This window comes from Tetrao urogallus (genome assembly GCF_951394365.1).
Source record: "Tetrao urogallus genome assembly, chromosome: 6".
NCBI classification, from domain to species: domain Eukaryota; kingdom Metazoa; phylum Chordata; class Aves; order Galliformes; family Phasianidae; genus Tetrao; species Tetrao urogallus.
The window spans coordinates 45,865,034-45,881,358 of record NC_136819.1 but is presented as its reverse complement, the minus strand read 5'-3'; the positions used below and the strand labels follow the sequence as shown (position 1 = coordinate 45,881,358).

Genomic DNA, 16,325 nt, shown 5'->3' with positions numbered 1-16,325 from the left:
TTCTGCTTTGGTTTTTGATTCACAGATATTAAACTTTTGCAGTGAAGAAATGGACTTCCCCCACCCCATCCCCGTATAAAATATAAGCTTATTGACAATAAGCTTGCTTAATTAACTTATGCAGTCTGCTTAGCTACAGCCTACAGATCTTCCCAAAGCTTTTTTTTGATTACTGATCTAACAAGAAGAAGAGAAGCAAGTTTGTAAGGGTCAATATTTGGTTTAGTAACATTTGTTGTTAGGAGCATATCTGAAATATCTTTATACTAGCACACACAGTATGAGGAACAAATGGGAAGAACTGGAACCTTTGATCTTTTTCCAGAGCTATGATAGCAATGGTATTAGTGAAACTTGGTGAATTGAGTCCCATGACTGGAGTACTGGAATGGAGGGTTATCAGCTGTTCAGGAGGGACAGGCAGGGCAGGTAACGTGGAAGTATTTCACTGTACGTAAGGGAGAGATTAGACTCTATAGCCATTGCTGTTTGTCGCCTACAACAGCTGTTAAGAGTGATGTAGTAGAGAGCCTCTGGGTGAGGGTTTAGGGGGAGCAATAGCAAAGCAGATTTCATTGTGGATATCTACTACCAACACTGACCCAGGAAGATTTCATGGATGAATTATTCCGTAGGCAGTTAGGGGAAATCTTGGGTGTGGTTGCTCTCACCGTTATGGGAGATTTCAACTTCCCAGACATAAACCAAAGATACCATACAGCTGCACAGGCTGGAAAATTCCTAAAACATATTGAAGATAACTTCCTTCTTCGTGCCACAAGTACTTACTAAGCAAACTAGAAAAGATGTCCTCCTAGACCTGTTGTTTGAGAATAGAAATTGTCTTGTGGGAGATGTGATGATGGGAGGCTGTTACTATAAAATAGTTGAGTTCAAAATTTTTGGTATAAGGAAAAGGTTGCCAGCCTGGATTTTAAGAGAACAAACTTTCAACTACTCAGACAGCTTTAGGAGCTTTGAGTTGGTTATGAGAGCTGATCCTTTTTAAGAAACACCTTTTAAAACCACAGGAGCAGGCAGGCAATCTCATTGCATTGCAAATCAAGCAAGCAGGGCAGAAATTCAGATTGGAGGATCCAGTGAGATCCATGGGGCCTAACATTAATTTCAGAGTACTGAAATAATACCGAAAGAGGTAGTGGATGTTATAGGTGGATTCTCAACAATTTACCGAAAATCTTGGTTATCTGAGGAGAATCTTGCTGATTGAAACCTTGCCAATGTTATATCTGTCTACAAAGAGCATGAGAGTCTAACCTCAGTCCCTGGAAAATTAAGGATATTATCCTGGCAGTTATTGAAAGGCATTTAAAGAAAAAAACTATTATCAAACCTAGTAGTCACCAGGGGTGACTAAGTCCTGCCTTAGTAGTTTGATATCCTTCCACAACGAATACACTCACTTAGAGGGAAAGGAAGGCAGTAGGTGTAATCTTCCTGGAATTCAGTAAGGCCTTTTATACTGTCCCTCATATTCTGGAGACATTGTCTAGCTGTGAGGTAGGAAGATTCATGCTATGTTATGTGATGATCTGGCTCAACAGTTAAACTCCAAGTGTTGAAGTGTACAGGGCTACATCTGGCTGGCTGTCATTAGTGATGTTTCCCAGAACTCAATCCTAGAGTATGTTCTGTTCAACATTTTTATTGATGATCTGGATGCAGGAGTGGAATGCAACCTCAGCAGTTTTGCTGATGATATTTACACTGGGAGGTGCTGTTGAGTTTCTGGAGAGATGAGAGGCCTTGTTGAGGGATCTAGAGAATTTGGAATATTGGGCAATCATTAATGACATGAAGGTCAACAAAGGGAGATGCCAAGTACTGCACCTGGGATGGAGTAGTACTGAACACAGTTACAGAACACTGATACAGACTCGGAAATGAGCAGAAGACCATCCGGGCAGTGAGGGAGTGATGGTAAGAGCAGTTCAGCATGAACAGCCAAGGGAACAAACTATATTTTGAGGTCTTTTAAACACAGCACAGTCAGCTGGCCAGAAAAAGGTGGTTGTCCCACTATATTTAGCATTGGTGCAGTCTCACCCCTGGTGCAGCTCTGGGCTACACACTGTGAAAAGGAACTTAAGGCCCTTGAAAGTGTCCAGAAAAGGGTAACAAGGATAATAAAAGGGCTGGAAGACATGTCTTTCATGAACAGGATGAAAACACTTGAGCTATCCAGTCTGGTGAAAAGGAGGCTGAGAGGTGGCCTGTAGTGCCCTAAGCATGGGAAATGGAGGTACCAGGCTCTGCTTCCTGTTAAATCATGATAGAAAGTAAGTGGATGGCACAAAATTTCACCAGTGAAGGTTCACACTAGATATGAGGAAAAAATTATTTCTCATAGGAATGGTCAAACACCCTAGGGAAGCACAAGCTTCATAGCAAGGTGGTTGATGTTCTGTGCCTGCCAGAGTTCAAGAGGCATTTGTACAATTCCTGTATTAATATATCTTAATTTTTGATTAGCCCTGAAGAGGTCAGGCAGTTGGACTTGATGATCTTTGTAGGACCCTTCCAACTGAAATATTCTAATTGTTTCAAACCCTCTCTCTCTTACTCATTTCATCAAATTCTGAAAACCAAATGAGGAAAATACTTCAGATAATTTATCCGGTAGAAATATCATGTAAGGATGTGCAAAGAAGTAGAGCCTCATATGACTAGGAGGGAAGGCTCAATACACAATAAGGAAAAATCCCTGAGAAACTTCATATTATGAACATACTTCTAAAGTCTTTTCCATTCTCTATACATTGCAACTTTCTGTGCACAGCAGCGGTAACTTTTCTCCCCCCTTTTTTGGTGTAGCTTAGTTTTTAGAAGTCCTTCACCAAGGACAAAATTCTGGCTATGTTTTCCTGGCTCTCCAACAGTGGGCATGAAGTTCCACCATAGTGCACCAGTCCCTTATTATTGCCTCACTGGGATGATCGCCAGAAAATATCATGCTTCATTATTCTTTTTTTGACTTGAACTTGTAAAACAATTGACAGAGGTGCCATCCCTACATGGCAGCCTCCTAAGAAAGAGGAGACCATTACAATAGATGTTCTGCCATATAGGACTTTCTTTTTTTTCCTCTGTTTTAAAACTTAAAATCCTGAGTAAAGCCCTTTAAAATCAAGTAAAGCCCTTTTAAATCAAGTAAAGCCCTTTTTGAAATCAGTGTTCTCCCTAAGCGGAACGCCACATGAAATTTGACCTGTGTCACATTTCTTTGATTCATTTTGGTTTTGTTTTGTTTTTGTTTTTCTTTAAACCACATCAAAACAGAAGTCCTGTCTGTTGTATGTCCGATGATAGAGGTCCCCAGTTTTTTAATGAAGGTTTACAGAAAATCAGTCTGTGACATCAAAACTGTGTTACTGTGGTCACTATTAATTAAGAAACATGAAATTGTTATTGAAACTGTTGTTGATTTATATTTTCATAGCTCAAGACATGAAACCTCATATCACTGCCTCAGAATAGTACGTGTGTTGTTAATATCTGTTCCACAAATGGTGGAAATAGTAGATGATCAGTTAATTTGTACCAAGCTGCCTAGAAATCATTGTTTAAAAAGAAATCAGAATTCAAATGTAATCTTGTTTCATTTTTGTTTGTTTGTTTGTTTGTTTGTTTTCTTGTGGAGCTTATTTTATTTTATTATTTTATTTTATTTTATTTTATTTTATTTTATTTTATTTTATTTTATTTTCTCTTTATTCACTGAACCAAAAATGATTTTTCCTCTTCAAGGTAAAATTTACTGCAGAGCAACACTTCTTTCTTTAAAAACAAACAAGCAAACAAAACAAACAAATCCAAAACTATTTTCCAGACTTTTTCAGCTCAGTCTCCAAAATGGATGAGACAGATAGTTGGAATTTGATTTATAAATTTGTATCTAGAGAGGATTCAGTGTGGGCAGTGTGTTTCACCACAACTAAGTGAAGAGATATTGAAAATATGAATTTTTGAGTATGACAGTATGAATGGTTTCTCTTATTTTATTTTTTAACCTAGTAGTATGATAGAATTTAATTCTTCATGACTTTATTGACCATCAGAAAAAGTGGCGTATAAAACTCTTCTCTCTTCAACTAATCTGAATCTCTTCATTTCTTTAGAGAATTTACCCCTTCATAAGTTCCTTAGGTGTGAAAATAAGGAAAGGAGATCATCTGTCTTCTTCCGAGTTCCCATTTAAAATTGCATTATATGGGGGATTTGTAGGCACTGTAAAACTATCTTCATAGAGAAAATCACACACTTGATAACACAGTTAAATTTATTCTGTCTGGCTGTAAAAAGAGGGGATTTTGTACATCACAGTCTACTTACTGTGTTGTTATTGAATTATTCTGAGTATTCAGTAAGTACAAGTGCTTATTGCAAACTGACTTATCTTTGAATCTTATCCAGATATAGCAGTTTATGCCTCTGCAACTGTATCCTGTCATTCCTATATCCTGTGTCTCATAGTATCCTACAACTCTAACTCTTGTATTTGAAGCTGAATGGGAAAAACCTTTCAATCCACAATACACTAAAAAGGAAAAATTCTTTGTGGATGGGAACAAGGCTGTTGAAGTCCCAATGATGTTTGGAATTGGCGCGTTCAAACATGGCTACGATGAACAACTGTCTTCCACTGTGGTGCAAATGGATTACAAAGGAGGTGCTTCAGCATTTTTTGTTCTGCCTGATCAAGGAAGAATGAGGAAGCTGGAAAAAAAACTGTCTTGTGAACGTATGGCAAGATGGAGAACATTAGTCTCAAAAAGGTAAAATTCTACAGTTCTTGGTTCAGATGGTAAGAAAGGAGATACATTTTAATCTGCTGAGTTCTGATAAAGAATCAGGATACTATTTTAAATTCTATTTTAATCTATTCAAAAATTTCCTCTGACCAAATCTGAAATTTGACTTTCTGATACTCCTGTGTTTTCACATTCATACTGCATGAACTGAAAGCTTTCACTGCTACAGGACTTTTGCTACTCTCACATTCTGTTTCCTGAGGTCAACTTCTGTAGGTCCCAGTTTTCTGCCTTAATACTTCTAATCATTTGTTTGTTTGTTTGTTTTGTTTTGTTTTGTTTTCTTCTTGGTTTTTTTTTTTTTTTTTTTTTGGCTTTCTGTTTCTCTCTTCTATTTACATCTAACTTTGTATTACTTTCCTTAAGACTTTTTTATTTTTCTTGGCTCTTCCTTTCTCTTCGTAGTTTTATCAGTAATTACACATTTAATGTTGAAATAGCAATGTTCATGTGACAATTGTGAGGACAAAGTTCAGTGATAAGTGTATCGATCATCTAATATGTTGCAGAGCCATTGAATTCAGGCTCTCTGAAGACTTAGAAAGGCAATATTATATTAAGGCACACTTGCTTCAAGGTTACATTGAGACTAAAAGACAAAGTTCATTTGCTTTAAAACAGCACATCTTAGACTTCTGTATCCATTAGTGTTATACGTAGTAGTAGTCTTTGATGGGGAAAAATATGTGCACAAGCATGGGCAAAACATGTTTGCAGGATGAAGCCCTTGTATTCTTCAAATTTATGAATACATCACATAAGAGATCTTCACATATCCATGTTTGAACACTGTTTCGAATTATGAGTTTTCAAGACAAAAGAGAACCTTAATATTTAAAACAGTTTCACGCTTTTTTACTCTAATTCACTGTCAAAACTTTTCAGGAAAAAAAATCAAACATTTTTCATTTAAAAAATTGTCAGAAATAAAACACATATTTTTCAGTGCAGCTTTACAATTTTTAAACTTCTGGGAACAGTTATGTGATTGGTCATTTTCACTATAGCACAAATCAGAAACTGAATCAAGTTACTTATGAAGCATTTTTGCCAAAGAAGTGCAAGTTACCTTTAAAATCACTATGGGAGATACTAAATAGAACACACATTTTTTGTTTCATTTCCCTTCTTCCCCCACATGAAATAACTTACTTTAAAGCTGTGAATGGGAGATATAGCACTTTTAATATTATAAATGCATCCCTATCATGAGCTTGTTCTACACAACTCTCCATCTTTCCTCATGCCAACTCTCTCTTGCAAACCAATAACTTCAACTCCTCCCCTTTTTGCCTGTAGTTCTCAATGTAACTGCTGTCATTTAGAGCTTCTGGGATGCATCAATAAATGTCTTTGTTATGAGATATGGAATGATGTAAGAGTTTGGGAAAAGCTATTTTTGTCTCTGTTTTTATATCTGCAAGCTGATACTGACCCAATTTGTAGTACTGTTCATTACTGTTGGCTGCAGAATGGGAGATAGTGCCAAAGTATAGGTGCAGCTGACTACAGACATCTGAGAACAATTTAATGGTTGAACTGTGGAGAAAACATTCTTGCCTCTTCTGGAAAATGTATTCCAGTGCTTCTTGCCCAGTCACATTGTTGCTATATGCTTTCCCTTTCCTGAGTGTTGAAAACAAGTAGGGGCTTGTGAATGAGCGTCTGTATGTAATAGAAAGATGATGCAATTATAGTTGCCTCTCCTTTGAGTCAGTAATCAGTACCATTAGAAATTAAGTAGGAGATCATAAAGCCATTTTCAATCCACTAGGACTCTCATTTTTGATTACCAGCCAGACTTTGCATTCAATCTGTGGAATGTGCTATGGTGAAAGCACAAGCCTTTCCCTTTCCACTTGTCCATTGCATGGCTCGTGTTTTGGCTAGTTTCACTAAGTGCTCCACACTTCCTTGCGCTATAAACCTGAACCTGGTTTATGACCAGAAAACCATACTGACAAATCAGCATCGTCAGAATGACCTCTGACTGAACATGCTGCTTGAAAGAACAAGGAAGAAATGGGATGGAATGGAATGGAGCTGTAATTAATTTATTGAAAGATTAAAGTAGTCACTTAAAAAAAAAAAAAGAAAAGAAAAGAATAAAGTAGAATAAAAATGAATAAATTGGGCATCAGATGACATACAATTATCTTTCTGAGTAAGTACTTGATGTCTGTGTACTTTTTTGTTACTTTGTCAGCTACACATTGCCCTGCAACCTCAGTATATCTTGTTATCTTTTTTTATTCTTAATTTCTATGATAAACTTAGTGGCACAGCATTTTTTTTTTTTTTAAATAGTGATATTTGAGACACCTGAAAGAATCTTTTTCGTAAGGCATATCCTCTGTATCCTCAGTGATGGAGTGTGTGTGAGATCTTTCCTGAAGTATGCAATATATGGTTAACTTTTGACAAATGAAAAGCTTAGGAGGCTTGTCTTTACTGTAGTATTAGCTCATTGCAGACTGCAGAGACCCTACCTTCTGAATCATCATTGCTGCTTGTTATAAACATTCTTTCCTTCTCTCTGATCTAATGCCACTATATCTCTCTTATTCCCTTGATGAATAAGTTCATCAAGGCCAAGTGCAAGGTCCCACACCTGGACTGGGGCCATTGCAAGCATGAATAAAGGCTGAGAGATGAGTGGATTGAGAGCAGCCCCAAGGAGAATATAGCAGTATAGGGTGCTGAGAAGCTCAGCGTGAGCCAGCAGTGTGTGCTTGCAGCCCAGAGAAGGACAACCACATCCTGGGCTGCATCAAAAGGGGGATGGCAGCAGGAAGAGTGAGGCAATTGTATGCCTGCACTTCAGTCTTGTCAGCCTCTACCTGCAGTGGACTACTGTATTCAGCTCTGGTTCTGAAGCATAAGAAGGACAAGGACCTGTTGGAGAGGGTCCAGAGGAGGGGGACACATTTGTTCAGAGGTCTGGAGCTCCTCTTGTGATGACGATATGAGAATGCTGTGCTTGTTTAGCTTGCAGAAGAGAAGGCTCTAGGGAGACCTCATTACAGCCTTCCAGTACCTGCAGGTGGCCTAAAGGAGAGCTGGAGATGGACTCTTAATCAGAGAGAGCAGTGGTAGGAGAGTGGTTAATGGTTTTAAATTAAAAGAGGCAGATTTAGATATTAAGAGGAAATTCTTCACTGAGGGAGATAAGGCACTGGCACAGGCTGCCCAGAAAAGCTGTGGGTTCCCAATAGCTGGAAGCATCTAAGGCCGGATTGGACTGGGCTTTGGGCAACTTGATGTGATGGGAGGTGTCCCTGCAGATGGCAGAGGAGTTGGAATTAAAATCATTCCATGATTCCATGATCCCCCATGTAGAGTGACCCTGTCAACAAAATATCTTCAGAGAGAAGCAAAATTACTCTGCCTTCTACTGTGATATCATGCCTGAAAGTTTAATTTTATTCTTGTGCTTCTTTTCCAGCAACTCAGTAAATTTGTATCTTCCAAAATTCACTCTTCTTGGGAGATACAACCTAAAAAATATTTTATACAAAATGGGCATAATGGATCTATTCACTGATAAGGCTGACCTATCTGGTGTCACTGGACAACCCCAGCACAGAATTTCCCAGGTAAGTGATATTGTTTTTTCTTTTCTGTTGCTATGGTTATTGATGTTCACATTACAGTGTTTTTGAATATTCATGGTGTAATACTAACATGAGGAAGATTCATTTTACCTGAAAAGGCAGCAGTTGACACACAGAGTATTTCACCCATATTACTTGGGCTGTCAGCAGAATTGTATTGGAGTAGGTTCCAAGTTTCAAATCTGGGAGGCACTTTTTATCAATATGGGGACACATTATAAAACAGACATTACAAAATCATTGTCTCTCCACACTTAAGTGTCCTTTTGCACTCTATTGTTGCAGTCATTACTTTGCTGCTTCTATGTATGTCTACCTTCTTAGTGTCAGGCCCAGGCAAAATCTATGGATAAGTCATGCGTCAAGATACATAAAAGTCGATGATCAGGGCTACCCTGCAGTGCAAATTCATTGCCAAATATAAGCAAAACAACTAGGTGGAATTGCAGGTGAAAGTTAGTGAATTAGAGTCTCTGAACCTCTCAATTTTGCTACTATACTTGCACGTTTCTCTGCTCTGTCCTTCTATTTATAGAACTCCTTGTTTGGCCCTAATTGTCACAAGATTTTAAGGAAGATGAAAAAAAAAATAATGTCAGGATGCATGTTAGTTCTTCAACTGTACAAACTTGTCAAAAAATTCAATGTGATTTTGCTCTCTTTTCAAATTTACGCTAGCTTTGTAGATTTGCACAAGTGGCAACATGAAATACAAAAACTAAACAAAATTTTAGAAATGGAAAAATACTGTTTTTGTGAGCAGGAATATGCCTCTTCAACAGATACGCATTCTCTAAGATGAAGAAAGCCACAGTTCATGTAGTCTGTTGATTTTTCTTCCCTGAGACTGCTCTTTTTGTGCATTAGACTGATAATTTCTTATTAATAACTTCTCCAGACACTTCTGGCTCAGTTCCTCTTAAGATAACTGGTTTTGTACCATTTTGACTTGTAACATATCTGTTTGTTCACAGGCTATTCATCAGGCTGTGGTAAAGGTGGATGAGACTGGCACTGAAGCAGCAGCTGCCACAGGCATGGAAATAGTGCCTATGTCCGTTCCAGTTGTCATTAAAATGAACAGACCCTTCTTATTGGTCATAACTTTAAGGGACAACATATTGTTCATGGGAAAAATTGTGAATCCTCTGGAAAAAGAATAAGCTAATATACACAATAGGTATGCAGTTATCACCACCATTAAATCCAGTGTTTCACCTGATGCACATGGCATGGCTACAGAGGGCTCTCCACCCCTTAAACTATATTATTCACTCTTTTATTTTTTTTTTTTTTGTAGATATGACACTTCATCAATTTAAATTGTCATAGTTGCATATTTGTTTGGATTTTTTTTTTTTTTTTTTTTTTTTTTTTGTTAAAGACAAAGGTTGCATCCAGGCAAAATTATCATTAAATCTGGAACAGAATAGGCCCGTGTGACAGTGACAGCACAGATGAATTTTCAAACAGGGAAGATGAGGAGCATGTGGGTGGAGAAAATTGTGCAACCCTGCTTCTTCCCTCGTAGTTGTGGCTGCCTTCTCACTTTTTTTTTCTTTTTTTTTTTTTTTTTTTTTTTTTTTTTTGGCATTGATTGACAAATGGGTGTAAGTTATGGCACTTGGCTACTTGTGCCCATTTTCCTACCAAGTCTAGGATAGCTTTTAACGTCCATAGTGCTTACTACCTTGAACAGTGCCATTTTCCAGTGACTCTGTTACTTCCTTGCATCTTGGCTGTTGTGGTAGCTTGGCTGCTACAAAGAGATTACAAGAAAGACATGTCTTTCCCTTGCATATGTCTGTCCACTGTTTCTGTAAGGCTTCCCAAGCTATACTCGTTCCAGGGTAAATATGTCAGAATTGGGTCTAAGAAAGGAGGATGTAGATTAGATCTCTGCAGTTCAACTCCCTGGAGCAAACATTTGTGAACCAGATACATGGCTTACAGCAGCCACAGAATTTCTTCCAGCCCCTGCCTGAACCAAAATCAGCTTCTAGAGGAAACACTAGCCATCTCCACAAGGTGCCAGTGCCCATTGAGATACCAACTGGCCCTGTGAGATCACCCATGGTAGTAAGCACCACTGCAGTATTGTTTGTAGGATAGAGCACCCTACTGGTAGCACCTTATACCCCATTGGTGACTTATACCATGTCTTCTGACATGAACCCTTCTGTTCCCAGACTATCCAGTAACATGATATTGGTACTCCATTTCTCATCTGCTTCATGGTTAGTATAGCAGCAATATTATAGGTTATGTTTTCTCTATTAGGATATACAGTACTGAAAGTCACATTCATAATGTACATGCTTATTTATTTTTCCTTTTCTGTCTACTTTTACTTCTTCTTTCAGAACATCTATCAGTGTTTTATTTCTGTGCCCATGTTCATGATATATATCTGATTTCTGGTTGCAGGAGGGGTAAATTATTGACTAAAATGGGTTTGTGTGTTAATGGGTGTTAAGCATTAACAACAGTCTTTGTACTGTCTTGAACTACACAGAAAAATGTACTACAATAGAAGAAAAACAGTGAATAAATATGACATTAGAAGTCTCTAATTTTGCTATTTTTTTCTGTAATTCTGAGCTAAAAATTACGAAGAATGGTTCAAGCAGGATATTGACCAATATTTCTTATTGACAGTTGTCCATATAGTGCTCCATGGTAACACCAGCAATGATCTTAAGAAAGCTCACTCTCTTTGGTCTGAGCAGAAAATCCATGTTCAGTGCATAGCACTATTCAGTACATAACCTCCCTATCAGGAGGAGAAATTGTTGAGAGAGTTGGACATTCCTCTGATGAAGCAGTATTTATTTGAAAGGCAATGTACAATGGTGCTTATTCTATTTTACCAAACATTTAGCTTCATATGTGCCTTTCATCATCTCTATTCGAGGAAAAGGTCTCTCTCAACTCCCTTTGAGAGCTATGTTATGACATTTGGTATGTACACTGAGCTGCGGATCTTGTTTTTTCAGGTACCTTATTCCATAAACAAAATATGTTGCTCTTAGCTTCTGTACTGAGCTGTTATCATCAACAACATAGATCACAATATTTTAAAAAACATACATACTTCTAAAGACTATTAAAGAAAAAATGAGGTAATTTCTTTAGGATCTATCAGCATATTGTAGAGGAAACCATTTCTTAATAAAATCACAATGATATAGCAGGGAAGAAAAACTCACCTGTGTGGTATTCAAATTGGACAATAAAAAAAATAAAAATTAAACTCACAGGCTCCCAAAATAAAGTTAGATATACTCAGTTTATTGTCATTTGTCTCTGATCACATCACTGGATATATAGATAATCTTAACAGAGGGCATTTTTCTACAAGGTCTTAGTGAACTTTTAATTCTGTATTTATCTGCACACACTGCAGATAATTCCAGGTCACAGTATTAAGAAATAATCAAATATTGCAGCTTGCTTTCCTTAAAAATGTGTAGCAGTAATAGATGTACACCCCCCAAAAAAACACCAAAACCAAAAACCACCACCAACAACAAGAAATCAAACCAAACAGACAAAAAAGGCCAACTTGAAAAAGAATGGTATAAAGAAAAAAAAAAAAAAGAATGCATATTAATATGTTAATGAGAATTATGAAGAAAAATTTCAGAAAGTGGAAGTTGTGATCAAACTGGGGAGGTTGAACGGGGGGAGTGGGACACCAAAACGCAAAATAAAAAACTGGAATAAGTAGGAAAAAAAACAGCTTTGGGAGAGAAAAAACAATTACAGATGTCCTAGCTGCTAAATAATATATTATTTTCCATAAGCATCAGAAAACTGCCAGAGAGCCTGAGGGGCCAATTTGTTTTCAAATGTACAAAGGAGTGTTCAAGGAGATAATGCCAGAGTAGAAAAGTTCAATCCATTGCAGATGTACTTCCTTTGCAGTGGCTGAGCCTTAGGAAAAATTTCAAGTTGAATTAACAGTAGAAGAGATTATAGGGGGACAGGGAGAGGGGAACGAGAAAGTAACAACAAAGTGCTAAGTATTTATGCAAGAGCTCTTATCTGTCTTAAGAAAAATATTAAATCTTTCACTGTTATGCACCACTTAGATTGGTCTCTATATCAGAGTGACAAAAAGTTACAAATGTAACATTAAAAATAAAAAAAAGTTTGTATGTAAACATGCAGTGAAATGAAGATCACTTAGCCCAGTTTTTGAATTTTGGAAACTAGAGTTTGTCATCGTATGAATACATATGACAAAACATTCAAGAATTAATATGGCTTTGCTGAAGAATTCTTTGAAACTGTTGATATGTGTGCGGATTGCAAATTGATTGATATATTGCAGGAATTCTTCATAAGGATCTTTAAAAATATATAATCTAGGAGCACAGGGAAGATCCTTCTATGACTTTATAAGCAATAAGTTCAGGAAATCTTTCAGAGAATTCAGAGATCATTTCAGAATGGAATGAATTTCGAGGTGATATATTTTGCTGATGGTTCCACATTGTTCATGGTCTTAAAAAAACTGTATATAAGGATGTCATTGTACTGAATGACTGGCTGATAAAAAGGCATTTTATTGATAAATGATAGAAAAGTTTTTAATTTGGTAGCATCTGATAAAAACAGTATAGAACATTTTCATCATTTCAATTTGAAATTGCCATCAAAGCAAAAACATTCCTGAAAATGTTCTAACTTCTTTGAGCCTGTTTCCTTCAATGGAAATAACATCCTCAGACAAATTCCAAAAAGTTTTTCCAAGAAAATTATGCTAAGGGAACTGTAATGGGCAATAAGGAATGCAGGCACACTGAAGAATCTGTCTACTTGCATGAAAGTCCCGAAAGTCTCTCAGATGCAGAAAGAAATGAAGTTTGCGATGTACTTCGTACTAAATGAGTAATTTTCAGACCATGGATTTGTAGCTCAGCTATGAGCTTACTGTCATCAGAAAAGCAGAGAACAGGATTCCCATCTCAAAGATTTGATGGACTTGGTTTTTATAGTAAACTATGAAGAGAAATGTGAAATATTTTCCTCCTTTGGAAATGGTGCATCTTCTTAGGCTTATCCTGGTTTGTTGGATTCAGTTTCTGGTGAAGAGATTCTAGTTGTTGTGCTTCAAATTTTACCTCAGAAGGAATCTTAATAGTTCAGAGGTCTCCAAAGAGCAAGGGATGCTAATTGTCATCTGTGCTGTAATATTTGGGTGTTGGGTTTGAAGTTATAGTAATTAGGAGTGTGGAGGCGAATTAGAAAAACAAATCTGTTTGTTAAGAGATCTATTCAATCATCATTAGTAGGAAAGCTGGAGTATTCACAAAGGTTGGATACCAGTTCAAACAGGTTTCTATAATCCCCACCCACCTAAACTCAAGCAAAGGCATTAATTTAATAACATTGCATCATCCAGGAAAAAAAAAAAAAACAACACAACAACACAAAACAAAACAATGCACACACACTCTCACTGCCTGATCAATGAACTTGAGAGCAGGGCACTGTCACCTAGTTCTTATGACCTGATTACCCTTTTCTGATCTTTACATCTGGGCCCTATCTCACTGACCCCAACCCTAGGACAGCTGTAATGCTCCACTGCTCTGTGGAAAACACACCTGGGTATTCAATGAATATCAGTCCAGGCTTTCCCTCATCATTAAAAGTTTGCTTTTGATGAAGGATCTTGTGATTTTTTAGGGAATGCTTTCTCCATGATTCTTCAAAGGGCTCTGCTGGCCAACTCTCTCCAAGAGGATGGAAGGAATGGAGAAGAGAGGCTTGGTGCTACAAGAAAATGAGAGTTGTCTGCTGATGAGAGTGACTGTTGTTGAAAAAGAATGTTAGAACTGATAAGAATGCGTAGGATGCAACACTAGATAGGTCAACATTTTTTTTAGAGAAATTCAGGTCCAGTATCAAATAGTCACAATTCAAACAGTTTTCTGTTAAAATTAACTAACTTGAGATAGTTTTATAATGCATAATTCTGTGGAACAATGGCTCTTTATGGATTCAACTAGTGCTTTTATAAGTCACATGATGTTGCCTAAATCTTCCTGCATAGCTAGAAGTTGTAGTCAGAAGAAAGCTGACTTTACACTATATTCAAGACAAAACTGAAAGCTGAGACCTTTCTGTGTTTTCTGCTTGGTGGATTCTTTTTTTTGTACCTACATCTCCAATTAAGATCTTCTGTATGAGTAGAGAGACTGGCAGGGAGAAAAAAAAGGCAAATTACCTTTGTGTCTAGCAACTGCATTCTGGGTCCTTTCTTTGGCCATTAGCCAAAGTCTATATCATGTGCCTGGGCAGCTGTGCTTCTGAGTCACACAGTAATGTCATTAGTATTTACTCCAAGCCACTTTGATCAGCCATGCTTGATCAACTGCATGGCTAAAGGTAGGCACTCAATTTGGTATTGCTTAGAAGTACAAAGGAAGTATAGGAAGCAGCTCAGCTGAGATGGTCCCAGATAGCAGTGTCAGTAGACCTACCTGGAAGATGAAGAACATTTTAATGAAGGCTTTCAAAATAATGAAAGTTGCTTAAGTCTTGAATTAGTCATTGGGAAGGTTCTTGTTAACTGTATTTTCATGTTGTATAGAAACATATTTATTACAATTTTAAGTGCTATATTACTGCTTGAAACCCATAATTAATTGATTATTTTCTTTCTTTCTTTAATTCAAGAACATTATTAGGAAAGAAGGATGGGCCACTGATTACAGCATTTGGCTAGGACCTGGAAGTTTCTGCTTTCCTTCCCAGCTCAGCCACTGATTCAGTCCATATAAACTTAGCTTCCTGCCTGCATATAGCTACTGACAAAGGATGACAGTCCTTCTACTCTTTGTTTATACTGTCAGTACAGGATTCTGATGCCAAACTGCAGATAAATAATTTGAGCTTAAAAGCACAACATCTACAAAAGATTGAAAGTAGGAAAAAGGTTTAGATGAAATGCTCCCAACTGAAGGGTCTTTACATCAAAATGGAAGGTGAACAAACCTTCCATTTTAAACACAACAGTTGTATATACATCTACTGGAGCACCTCCCCTGTGAGGACAGGCTGAGGGAGCTGGGCTTGTTCAGCCTGGAGAAAAGAAGACTGTGGGGTGGCCTCATTGCAGCCTTTCAGTACCTAAAGGGAGCCTACAAAGAGGAGGGGAATCAACTCTTTGCAAGGGTTGATAACTGCAGGACAAGGGGAAATGGTTTTAAGTTGAGGGAGGGGAGATTTAGGTTGGATGTCAGGGGGAAGTTCTCTGATTCTGTGATTTTTTCATACAGTACTCTTGTGCCGAACAGATAACAAATATTTGCATTTCTTGGTCATGAAATAAAAAGTTTTGGTAAAAACATAGGCTCAGAATGTCCTGTGATGCATACAAACTATTACCATTTGCAGTTTATGTGTGTTTTGCCATCTCCTTCTGTGTTGCTATGCAGGTAACACCTTTTGGATGCCCACTGTAAGCACATCAGCACATTAATTTTAAGAAAGTTTGCAACTGAAGGATATTTCCAACTTCACTTTGAAGCTATATAATTGAAGCTGTGGTCCTGTAGATCATTGATTTTCAAACAGTGTATTATTGTTACCAGGGGAGGTGCCATGGTTTGAAATTGATAAAATATAACCTTATTTTCATTAAACTCCATAGAAGTAAAATGATGCTTAAGGCCACTGAGAGCAATTTTGTATTTTCATACTGTTTTTCATCTTATCTAAATGAAGAAATTTAATGTGTTATTTTCATCTAACACTAAGACAAAACTGGATTCCAGCAGTGTTAGTGATGTTTCCAAAGCCAAAGCTCAGCTGCTCAACAGAGCTGGCAATTCTTCTGGAATTTTCAAAACAGTACTTTGCTCAT

At 37.3% G+C, this 16,325-nt stretch overlaps 1 protein-coding gene across 1 annotated transcript in view; it reads left to right on the top strand.

The window, feature by feature from the left end:
• Positions 1–16,325, top strand: part of LOC306948016 (uncharacterized protein) — a gene marked incomplete at both ends in the record, with an annotated part of 57,082 nt that overhangs the window by 1,257 nt on the left and 39,500 nt on the right. Inside the window, 3 exon segments of the mRNA XM_079537476.1 lie at positions 4,526–4,796; positions 8,278–8,428; positions 9,421–9,602. Coding sequence (XP_079393602.1) covers positions 4,526–4,796; positions 8,278–8,428; positions 9,421–9,602 — 604 coding nt within the window.